Source organism: Beta vulgaris, chromosome 6, assembly GCF_026745355.1.
Source record: "Beta vulgaris subsp. vulgaris cultivar EL10 chromosome 6, EL10.2, whole genome shotgun sequence".
In the NCBI taxonomy this organism is placed as follows: Eukaryota; Viridiplantae; Streptophyta; class Magnoliopsida; order Caryophyllales; family Amaranthaceae; genus Beta; species Beta vulgaris.
The window spans coordinates 58857155-58870098 of NC_079207.1; the positions used below are offsets into that span (position 1 = coordinate 58857155).

Consider the following 12944-nt stretch of genomic DNA (forward strand, 5'->3'; position numbering starts at 1 on the left):
TACTTACCCTCGTTTATATACATTGCCTGAAAAGGACGATTGGTATCCCGACGGGCTCAGGGACACCTCAGAGTACCAGGTAGTTGGGCCTCCTAAAAAGCCCAATCGCGCCAGCTTCTTGGTCCAGTCCCCCCTAGCTCCCCAAGGCTTGACTGAAACCCAGTTGAACCCAGCATAGGCTTACGGCTGCGCCGTCGCGAAAACGCCTTCGCCGGAACTCTAACTCCCCGGGCAATCCACGCCCGGATTGAGGCCAAAGACCTACCTTTAAGCACCTCACCCAAATCGAATGGGGGATATCTTGGCCACCACCGTCGCTGAGATCGACACCCGTCAAGCGCTACGGTGTCATACCCCTCGAGTGAACCAGGGACGCCTAGGTAACCTCGAGCGAGGTCCCCTCCCCGAGTCACCCGAGGCTCATTAGCCCCCGGATAACCTCGGGCGGGGTCTCAGAACTTCTTCGAGTTACACAAAGGACCATCAACCCGTGGGTGACCTCGAGCGAGGCGTCTGAACTTCCTTGAGTTACCTGGGGCTCATTGGCCCCCGGGTAACCTCGAGCGAGGTAACTTCCTCGAGTTACCAGGGGCTCATTGGCCCCCGGATAACCTCGGGCGAGGTCTCTAGACTCCCTTGAGTTACCTAGGGCTCATTGGCGCCTGGGTAACCTCGAGCGAGGGAACTTAACTTCCTCGAGCTACCTAGGGCTCATTGGCCCCCGAGTAACCTTGAGCGAGATCTCAAAACTTCTTCGAGTAACACAAAGGATCATCAACCCGTAGGTGACCTCGAGTGAGGCTTCTGAACTTCCTCGAGTTACCTGGGGCTCATTGGCCCCCGGGTGACCTCGAGTGCAGTAACGTCCTCGAGTTACTTGGGGCTCATTGGCCCTCGGGTAACCTCGGGCGAGGTCTCTAGACTCCCTCGAGTTACCTAGGGCTCATTGGCCCCTAGGTAACCTCGAGCAAGGGAACTTAACTTCCTCGAGTTACCTGTGGCTCATTGGCCCTCGAGTAACCTCAAGCGAGATCTCTAGACTCCCTCGAGTTACCTAGGGATCGTTGGCCCCTAGGTGAGCTCGAGCGAGGTCTCTGAACTCCCTCGAGTTACCTAGGGCTCATTGGCCCCCGGGTAACCTCAAGCGAGGTCTCTAGACTCCCTCGAGTTACCTAGGGCTCATTGGCTCCTGGGTAACCTCGAGCGAGGTCTCTAGACTCCCTCGAGTTACCTAGGACTTATTGGCCCCTGAGTAGCCTCGAGCCAAGCCTTCCCATCCCTTCGTAATAAAATAGCGGCCTAGTGATTTCCGCAAAACACGTGGCACCGACTAAGGCCCCTCCCACATATTTCGTGTGAGGCTAATGTTTGGGGCCGATCTTGCCTGATGGGCCACTACATGCTCCAAAGCTCTAAGTCCTCCTGCCAGCGTGGAAGCCCCCCAGTGGGACCCACCTGCCTTAAATTTTGTGCCAGCGTGGCAGAGACATTCTTCACACATTTCAACACCTATAAATATTGGGCAGATCCCCCATTTGTTGAGGTAAGGAATTCTAGACAATCCACTTCGCAAATCCCAATTAATACACTCCAGCTGACTTGATCGTCGGAGGGGCGATCCCGGATCCACCCACGGGGTAGTCTAACTCTCGTACTGTGTAGGTCTCCCAGCCATCTCCGAGCATCCGGCCCTCAGTAATCCTAATCTCGATCCATCCCACCTAATACAAGTTTTTACCCGAAACAGTTATCATTAATTGTTTACACGTTTTTAGTTATAGGTATTGTTTTGGATTAATGGTTATATTTGTAAGGTTAATAGTTATGGTTTTTAGTTATTAGTAAAAATGCGTTATAATTTTGTTTCTATGATATATAAGTAATATACTTCAATGCTTAACTAATTAATATAATTCAACGCATAGCTAATAATACAATTCACCGCTTAACTAATTCATCAAGAATCAATTTAAACTAAGAATAAATAATAGATCCAACCGCTTAACTAACTTCGCTGCTGGTTTGATGCACTCATGTGATATCAGCATGGCATTAGGCGGTCTCACGTTAAAACTAACGAGAGATCATCTCTTAAAAATGGACTTATATAACTATAGAGGATCGAAGCATTTTATTTATCTGATAAAAAAAACTTGGTATTATAATACCGTATATCAAGCTAATTAACTCGGCAGCTCTCACCTAATCCTTACCCCACAACCAAAACAATGTCAAAAATCAAAAAGTCACTTGGTCACTCCATGTCTCAACTCCTCACAAGTCACACTCAAATACACTAAACAGATAAAACGAAAGAGAAAATGGGATCTAATAGAACTCAATTTGGCCTAATTAATGGCATCATCTGTGTGCTCCTGATGACACCCAATTTGGGGTTATCAGTAGCATTAAGTAGCACCATCAATATCAACCGCCAATACGAAAATGAATGTGATTTTCCAGCCATTTTCAACTTCGGTGATTCAAACTCTGACACTGGTGGCCTCTCCGCTGTGTATGGGCAGGCCCCTCCGCCCTATGGCAAAACCTTCTTTGGTGCTCCTGCTGGCCGTTACTGCGATGGTCGCCTCATTATTGATTTCTTAGGTACTAATATTCTACTCTCTCCTCTAGTCCTCTTTCTTTCATATGAGTCTTCAGTTTTTTTTTTTTTGGGTATAAATTTTCTGCGGAAGAAAAGAGATTAAAAGATGGAGGTTAACTGCCGGATATTGAGTTTTTGGCCGAAATTCAGAAATTGTGTTAAAGTGTTTTCTCGCAAAAATAAACATAAGTTTCGTTTAGAAATTATTAGTATAGTTGTAACATCATATCTTATAGAGTTTTTTTTTTTTTTTGAGGGGATATCTTATAGAGTAATAACCCACAAATTATGACTCTTTTGTAAAAAAAATTCAAATAACATAAAATAAATGATAGAATGGCATTAGATTCATATCATTATTTGTATAGTTTATATATTACATAATAAGTTATCGCATAAAACATTACACCCAAGACGCTTCAAACTTGTTTTGTTATGAAATACGTATTTTTAAAAGTATCCTTTTTCACAAAAAAAAATCCTACTATTATTAATTTATTATAAAATTTATAATGACTTTTTAGCATTTTTTCACATTAAATTACCACTTATTCCAAACAAAAAAATGCAGCTAGCTCAAGTTTATAAATAAAATTCAGCAAATTATTTCCATGAAGATGAGGAAATATAGCCTTAATTTTGGTTGAAAATGGGATACTTCATTATGACATAATATATGTCACCACTGAGTGCCGAATTGTATCCAAATAAATTTGGCCCACTTTTACAAATAAAATATTTGGAATTTGGATGATTAACTATTTGGGAGACAAAGGTCCCTGAACTTAGGTTTATTTTCCAATAATCTTACACTTAAAAATGATTGAGATTTTAGGTCGAGGACGAGATATAAGAATCTTTTTTGTTTGACGGGCTGGATCACAATATTAAAATGCTTGTTTTGTTTATATTACAATTTGCTTCCGAATCTTGTTTCACGGATTAGGATCACTATTTTTAAATCCTTTAATTAACTTCTGAATTTTCAAATATTAATCCCTAAAAAGTTAGATTAGAGGATTGACTTTGGTCAACCGGCAAACTATTCTAAAATCAACAGACATGTGTGCCCACAGCAAGTTTCGAAAAAATTGTGAGGAAGATCCTAATCTATTACTTCATTCATTTAGAAATAGTTGTACCGTTTGCATAGTGTCTATTATTCACATCTTACACTTTGATTATCTTCTTTGGTGGTTTATATTTTCGTAAAAATATAGTCGTATGTGATCTGGTTAGATTCGTCTAGATATATATTTTTTAAATATTATTGTTTTATGATGTTTACTCATTGATAATTGAAGATATTAGCGTTTGAAACCATGCATCGACAAGCGTGAAAACATGAAAAGGTGCAACTATTTCTAAACGGAGGTAGGGGTGTGCACCGGTCCGGGACCTGACCGGAACCGACGGATCGCAATTCGGGATTTTCTTCTGGTCCGGTCCTGGACCTGTTGGACCGAAAATTTTTTTATTTTATTTAAGTATATTTATAAATTATATACATTAAAAATTAATAATTTTAATAAAAATAATCTTAAAAGAATAATTAGTAGGTTTTAAAGTTTCTAACTTTCTACCTTTTAATTTTTTTAACATATAAATTTTTTTAACTAAAATAATGGAAATTCCGGTCCAACCGGTTCGGATCGAAATTTTCCGAATTTGGACCGGACTCCTGATATTCGGCGGACCGGGAACCAGGCCGGAATCTCCGGTCCGATCCTTTCTGCTCCGGTCCAAATTCCGGTTTGGACCGGTTTGTGTACACCTCTAAACGGAGGAATCATCAAATAAATTCTAAACTCACACGGATCGTGGATTCGCCATTGATATGGCCAAAACAACAGTCTCCTCAATTTCATAATGTAAGACTCATCTAATAACTTTTATTTTATTTTTTTGCCTCCTTGTACCTTTCAGAAAAAGCTTTTACTTTTTACTTTCTTTATTTACAACATGATAATAAAAGTAGACAAGAGAAGTTGGACTTTTCTTGCACACGTTGCAAGCTTGTGAGCTTTTGTCACCTCTTGTCTTAGTGGAACTAATAAATTTGAACGTACCTACTAGTACCTTTATTATCCTGACAATGGAAAATAAGTATCTCTTTGTTGCATCTCTCACTATTAATTAGTGCTATGATAAGAGTGTAACTAGTCGAACCGAGACCAAACATATTCAGCCTCAACTATCTAACTTTATAAGAAGTGAGAAAGAGTATCTGGGTCTCTTCTATGATGAAGATTATTCTTCTCACAAGTTGGTTGATTAATTACCAAAGGTGATCTCATTTCGATGTAACCATAAACTCCATTAAATGGAAATGGATTCCATTCTTAACCTTTTGTTCTCTTCGTCCCTTTTCTTTTTGAACAGGTTCAGGAAATTTCTAACTAAGTCTTGTATGTTAATTTTGGCGGAGCTCTCTGTTCTAATTCTCATCATAACAGACCAGTTATATGTTCGGAAACTTGCCAAGTACATAAGGTGATTCATTTTCTATGGGAAATTAGAGCACAAATTTACATTACAAATCTACGAAGATTTGCCTATTAGCCAACACTAGTACAGAATTGTTATTTTGCGTCAGACCTAGGAACACCATTTGCATCGGACATAGGTCCAACGGCACAGGTCTCGAAGCAAATTAGTGATACAGATGTGTGTCAGACATGGAAACGACACAGATGAATGGCTATTTGCGTCGGATCCTGTCAACATGCGACGCACATCACCTCCCTCCACATCCAACTCCCCATCAACAGCCTAGGAAGCCCAAGCAAGACTAATTTGCGTCGCACATGGTGCCACATGTGACGCAAATTATGTCTTATGCGTCGGATCAAGTAACACATGCGATGCAAATGTTCGATTTTTCATTAAAAAATAAATACCCTCATCCCAATTCCCAACCATAGCGTACGGTTTACACTAAATACTTTGCAAATATGGCAGATCTAACATAAAAAACGAAATACACAAGAACGAATAATGTTTGAAATATATAGAAGCAGATCTAACACATCAAAACGAAATACAAAAAAAACCCATAAACGAAATACAATAAAATGAAATGAAAAAAAATCGAACAAGAAAAAAATCATATCTAACACAAAAAATATAGGAAAAAAATAAAATACAATAAACAAAATACAAAAAGAACCCAGATTCAAAATACAATAAAACGAAATGAAAAAACATTGAACCCAGAAATAAAAATCAGATTTAACACATGAAGAACCCTAAAAATTCATGTCCACGCCGCCGTCAACTCCTTCAATCTTCACCGACAAGAGAGATTTTGATGTGTTCTTCAATCTTCTTGTCGACATTGTCAATTTTGGAGATATCAGATCTTCAAAAATGGCAAAAAACGAAGAGAATTACCAGAGTTGGAGGAGAGATAATGAGAAAAGAAAATCGTTTCTCACCGGAAAATTGCTCCTCAATTTCGTTGCACGCGTGTCTCCTCCTCCTTTGTGTCACCGAAAAATTGCTGAGAAATCTTCGTTTGTTGGTGTTCTTGTTGATGAGAGTTGAGAGAGATTATGAGTGTTGAGAAAGATGAGATATGATAGTTGAGAGTTGAGCGAGAGATGAGAGATGAGAGATGAAGGATGAAGGCGAACGGGTTTGAGAGAGATTAGGTTAGAGATAGCCGAAAACGGCTGAGGCAAATTGGGATATAAAAGTGGGCTTATCTGCGTCACACACATAGCCCACGCTACGCAAGTTTTTAGTTTTTTTGTTTAAGTCATGACCTAGTAGACGAAAATGATTTGCGTCGCATCCCCCCCCCCCCCCCGAAGCATGCAACGCAAATCATTGGTTCCAGCCATGTGCGTCACACTGTAGCTGTGTTTGACGCAAATCATGTTCGTCATCTACGTTCGCATTCTCAACCCTGTTCAACGCAAATGACTCTACCACTCATCTGTTGTCATTTTGTGCGTCACACGTTCTCTTATGTGCGATGCAAATAGGCTATTTGCGTCGTTGCTTCTAGCATGCGACGCATATAGACTGACGTAAATTTGCATTTCTCTACTAGTGCAAGTTGTCTCTCTTAGGGAGAGCTTTGTGCATTATTTTCCATAGGAAATGTTTCCGTTTTGGAATTTATTTTTATTTCCATGAGTGAACTCCACAAGTTGTTTTTATGGTGCTGGTTTCAAACCTTGACTGGAGAAACAGGTCGCTTGTTTTCTTCGAGTGTTTCCATTCAATATTATCCTCTTTGTTACGAGAATGTTTATGGTTTGAAGCTTGGCTTTCTCATTGATCATCTCACAATATATATGTGTTACAATACGAAACAATATATGTCCAGGACTCTAAATACAAAAGCTTTCCTCTAATACATTATTTGCCTAACACCCCCTCTCAAGATGGGCATGAGAGGGATCAAGAATGCCCAACTTGGACAATAACAAATCAAACTGAGACTTTCCAAGAGCATTGATAAAAATATCGACATGTTGAGTCCTCATAGGCACATACGAAGGAAGAATGAGACCATCATTAATCGCATCACGCACAAAGTGGCAAGCAAGAATGAGCTTGACCTGACACACCATTGTCCCAAGCCCGCTGGCCGAGCCCGTGAACAAGTCCGACTCGACCCATGCCTAGATCAAATGATGATGAACCCGCAGATCATGACGATGAAACCGAGGAGGAGGGAACACCCACCATGGTAGTGGCGTGAGCTTTGATGTTGCCACGCCCATGGCCAGCAGAGGTGCGAGCCTCGAGCCTTAGGATCCAAGCCATTCGGATACCCAACTAATTCATAACATTAGCCAATTTCATGGCATTTTGTCTTACAATGAGCACATACTAATAATGACCAACAACGACAGGCCTCATGACATACTTTATTGCAATGAGAACGAGTGGGGCGGTCCAATGATCCACACCCACAACCTGCAGCTGCGCGTACGGCAAAGCTGACCACATAATTGCGTTTGTTATCGGTGGCATATTTCACGGATCGGATGCGCTCTTCTTGTACAACAAGTTGATACTCGCGATCAAGGGAAGGAAGTGGGTCAGTTGATAAGATTTGTGTGCGCTAACGAACATAAAAATCAGAATATAATCCCATCAAAAAATCATGTAGTTTTCGAGTTTCGCATCGAGTTTCATGCATACTACCGGCCCTACACTTGGTGCACAAGTAATTAATTGTTCATGTTTTTCAACTCCTCTCGTAACATATTCAATCTACCATATAGCACAAACAATCCTGTTTTTGGTTTGCTCACATTTAGCATTGCTGGATTTGAGTTGATAATTCGCGGGGCCATTAACAGTGGCAAAGCGAGTTTTAAGATGATCCCATAATTTTTGAGCCTAACGAAATTTAGTAAGCGTACCTTTTACTCAGGATCGGTAGTATTCATCATCCAAGAAACAATCATGGCGTTGACGGTGAGCCGACCTGTCGCGGTATATGGTTCGATGGGGTCGGTGATGGTTCAATCGAGGAATCCAATTTGCGTTGTGCTTGAAGCGCCAGTTGTAAGTCTTCGGCCTAATCTTCATAATTGACTGAGTGAAACCTAATAGGGTGATGTAGTCACCCAGATTGTCGCCAGTGCTAAGGAAGAAGGGGCGAGTGATGTAAGGTTTGTGAGGAGGAGTTGTCGGTGGGTGGCGTCTGGTCACCAGTCATGACGCAAGGTTAGAGAGAAAAGAAAATTTACTAGGGCTCCAATACCATGTTAAGAGAATGTTTAGGATTTAAAGCTTGCCTTTCTCATTGATCATCTCACAATATATGTGTACAATAGGAAACAATATAAGATCTCAACAATTCTAAGGAAGTGCCTTAAAAAGGCGTCATCTAACAAAGAAAAGGTGAGAAAATTCTAGAGTTGATCTTTTTAACCTTTTCCTTGGAATTTATAGCTTTTATGAGGTTTGAAGATAACACTTTCATATAGAGAATGAATATGTAGAAAGAGAGGGGATCTTCTTACCTTAGGCGACCTGGGGGAGAAAAGAACTTGGTTGGCTCTGTGTTGAGGATAGAATAAGACCTATGGTGATAACTTAGAGGTGATCAATTTTAGCCCGGTCCGAGTTTGGGCATGTTTTGGGCACGTTTTTTCGGTCGGGGCCCAGCCTGATCTTCGGGCAAAAAATTCGGGCTATGTGCAACTTAGATTTGAAAAAAATGCCAAATTTCGGTCCAGTCCATAAAGCCCGCAAGGCACGACCCGAAATACTAGGCTTTGGCGCGAATTTTTTTGCCCGAACCTTGATCCGGGCCGTGCTTTGGCCTAAAACGAGCCACTTTAATTGGCCAAAGTCCGATCCGGTCCATGATCACCTCTATGATAACTCTATAATCCATTGAGTCTATTTCAGGAAAATCATTTTCCTCAAAATTGCTTCATGAATTTTCAGCTTATTCTGTCGTAGGCTTTTGTGAGGTCTATTTTGAAGATGCCGGGAAAATAATTGCCTTCCTTTCTCTTCTTTACCCAGCTGATGATCTCAGATGAGATGAAGTAGTTATCCGATATCTGCCTTCCTAGCACAAAAGCATTTTGGAATTTTCCTACTAACTCCCCTAGTATTTGTTCTAATCTATTCACACTGGTTTTGGAAGAGGTATTGCACAAGCTGATTGGAGAGAAAGGTTAACGTCCTGTGGTCTATCAACCTTATGTATGAGTTATGATAATGATGTAGATTTTCTTTTGGTCTTTCGGGAGATAGCCGTCGGAAAGGAAAGATTTGACACTATTAACCACATCATTTTGAACAAGGTTTCAGTTTTTTTAAAGAAAGTTGGGGGAATACCATACGGACTAGGTGACTTTGTGGGTTAGAAATAGATGTAGGCATTCTTGATTTCTTCATCTGCGAAGTGGGAAGAAAGAATCGTAATGTGTTATCCTGTGAGGCTAAGAACGGAGGCTAGAAAAGAGTCGGTGTAAAGAATAGGGTTCATGTCAATTGTTTTGCCTTTGGATAAGTCTTTGAAGTTTTTTCCAATAAGAGGGATTGAAGTTCTTTTTGTAGGGAGAACTGGTTGCCTGAATTATCTTTGATAGCTCTGATCTTATTTCTAGAGCTCTTTGACTTGACACTTATTTGATACTTGTTTACTGCTAAATTTTGGCGCATATACATATAGGCAGGATTACATAATAATGTCTTCTTATATGAAAAATGAGAATGAATCTCAACCACATGATTTGATTAGATTACAACACTTGTTCATTAGAGTTATGCCCTATCAAAAACTTCGAGGCCAAAATAAATTATTTTTTCGATTTTTTTTTCTAATATTTTGTTTTTGGAGTTACACATTTTTCCATTAGAGTTATGTCACTTGTTCATTACAATTTTAGTGTGTAAAATCCATTCTATTTCTCATGTGAATATGCATTCTGACTATATATATATATATATATATATACATATATATATATATACATATATATATACATATATATATACATACATATATATATACTACATATATATATACATACATATATATATATATATACTATATATATATATACATATACATATGTACATATTATTACAATATACATATACATATGTACATACATATACATATACATATATATATATATATACATATATACATATGTACATATCTATATATATATATATATATATACATATATACATATGTATATACATATCTATGTATATGTATACATATACATGTATATGTATACATATACATGTATATGTATACATATACATGTATATGTATATATATGTATATATATATATATATATATATATATATATGTATATATAATCACATGAGAAGGCTCCTTACATGAGAAATGAGAATGAATCTCAACCACACGATTGGATTAGAGTTACAACACTTGTTCATTAGCCCCTCTAAAAAAATTTGATCCCAAAAAATTAATTTTTTTTTTTTTAATTTTTTTCTAATATTTTTTCTTTTTTTTTGGAGTTACATCACTTTTTCATTAGAGTTACGTCACTTATTCATAAGAGTTATAGAGCATAAAATTCATTTTCATTTCTCATGTAAGTGTGCATTCTCATATGAACTCAATTATATATATATATATATATATAATATTATATATATATATATATATATTATTATTATATATATTATATATATATATTATATATATTATTATATATAATATATATTATATTATATATATATTATAATATATATATATTTATATATATATATATATCACTTTAAAGAATTTAGAATTTTTTTTATAGATTATTAGGAATTTTCATGATCAAAATTAAGCATGGAATAGAGCAAAAGTCAAGATGATTCAATAAAAAAGAACACAAAATTTTTAAATTGTACTAGTAGACAGTGGAATACTTAAGTTTCCTGGGTGCATCATAGTGATTGTCATAGGGATGATTCGGGCTAGAGACTAGCTCAAGCTTAATCATGAAAACCTTGAACCGCCCATTTGATGTGTGTTGCGCTACGACTTTGGGGGGTCTTCATAGCGCATTGTGTTGGGTTTAACTTTTAAGGGTTAGACATAATGGATAAAGTCTTATAGAGAACATACCAGAATATGTTGGCAGATCACAAGTCAACATTGTACATCTTGTAGATTGCAATACGCCAGAGCTCAGCATGACAAAGGATAAATTTGTAGAGCTACACAGTAGTTCTCCTACTTGATTTTGCTTTTTAAACCTAAATTGCATTTCATTTTTATACAATTATAATCCATAATGTTCACCTTGAACAATCGGCAAAGCAAAAGCTTTATAAACACTAGCTTGAGCAGAATCCTCGTAGAATGCTTTGTCAAGGCTGAAACATAGATCTCCATCTTTCTCATCCTTCAACAGAAAGCAGGCACATCCAATTTCAGTAAAAAAAATCAACAAAATTAAATGAAAATAAAATTGCGATTTGCGATTAGCATCTCCACTTAATTTTTCTACAGGAAAAGAACATATAACCTTGAAATTGAATGATTTGTTGTCCATGCGATGAATGCTGACGCAAGAGCCGTGATCTCTGATCTCGCTGGAACTCAAAGGCCTAAATTGAGCACAAACTGTGACATTCGACATCTTCAATTTGACCTAAGAACCAAAATTGAAGATGAATTTCAAATTAATTGAATGAAGAGTAACGATGATCAAAATTCATCATTCAATTCTTCAGTGAATACTTATGTATTAGGAATACACACGGACATGAAAATTAAGAATTACCTGTAAATTGCCGGTAACAATGGTGAGTTTGGTTGTCGGTTTTGATTTCCTGGGTAGAACGAAGATTCAAATTTCTATGAGTATTATGTTGTCTGCTGGAATGAAATTGAGCGCGCGAGGGACGAAATGTCGTCGGAGATGATGGCCGGAGATTGAAACAAGAGGTGGAATTCAGAGGTGATGCGAGTGAGGCGTTGGAGGTGAGCGATGATGCGAGTGAGGCGTTGGAGTTCAGTTTACGGTTTCTATTTTACATTTTAAGGATTTAAAGTGTTCCTACTTCCTAATTTCTAGTCAAATAAACCGTTTTATTATATAATTATTTTGACGATTTTTTTTATTATTAATAATAAAGCATCACATTCTTGTAAAAAAAATAATAATAAAATACCACACACTAATTTTATAGCAAAGATAACACACTTTATGATAATTGTTAAGTGATATGTTATCAACACAAGCTAAGATAACATTTCTTCTGTTAAAGCGTTAAATTTAGATTTTACATAACAGTTGCTAAAATAAGAGTTAATTTAAGGGTGTTATCTTTGCTCTTTTTTGTAGTAGTGTAGGCTAATGTCGGGCTGACTAATTATATATTTCTTTCTTTCTTATTTACTTGCAACATTTATTATTTTGAGTTGTTCAATTACTAACAAAAATACTTTTTTGAATATTTTTCTTTTTATTTCTCTTCTCATCACATGTATCATCATTTTTGTCTCTCTCCTCACTAAATTATTCTGCCCCCTTGTTACAAGAGCAATGATAATGCCCATATCTGATATGGGTCAATATCATGGCATTTATGTAATCTTTATGACAAAAGTAATGTTAAAAAATTCTAATTTTTTAGTTTTTTATTTTTCTTTTTTTTGGGAGCTTGTTAGTTGAAATCTTATATCATATCAGCTAGCTATTAAATCATATCTGAACTACATCTAATCATATCAAGTATCCGATATGGAAAAAGTAGTCCCATATCGGATATGGGCAAATACTTTCTCCTTGTTACAAGTAGGACTATTTGTGGGTGGGATGGATGTGGGTTAGGATGTAGCCCAAAACCAAACCGCAAATCGCAATGGTATGG

The 12944-nt window shown here is 37.6% G+C and overlaps 1 protein-coding gene across 2 annotated transcripts in view; it reads left to right on the forward strand.

Moving 5' to 3' along the window:
• Window positions 1-2197: 2197 nt before the first annotated feature.
• Window positions 2198-12944, forward strand: part of LOC104897146 (GDSL esterase/lipase At3g26430) — a 32012-nt gene continuing 21265 nt past the window's right edge. Inside the window, exon 1 of one of the 2 annotated variants that reach the window (XM_048646588.2) lies at window positions 2198-2607. In XM_048646588.2, the coding sequence (XP_048502545.1) occupies window positions 2322-2607 (286 nt within the window). In that variant the 5' untranslated portion in view covers window positions 2198-2321. The remainder of the gene's footprint in view (window positions 2608-12944) is intronic. The other variant, XM_010683973.4, reaches the window with a different exon arrangement.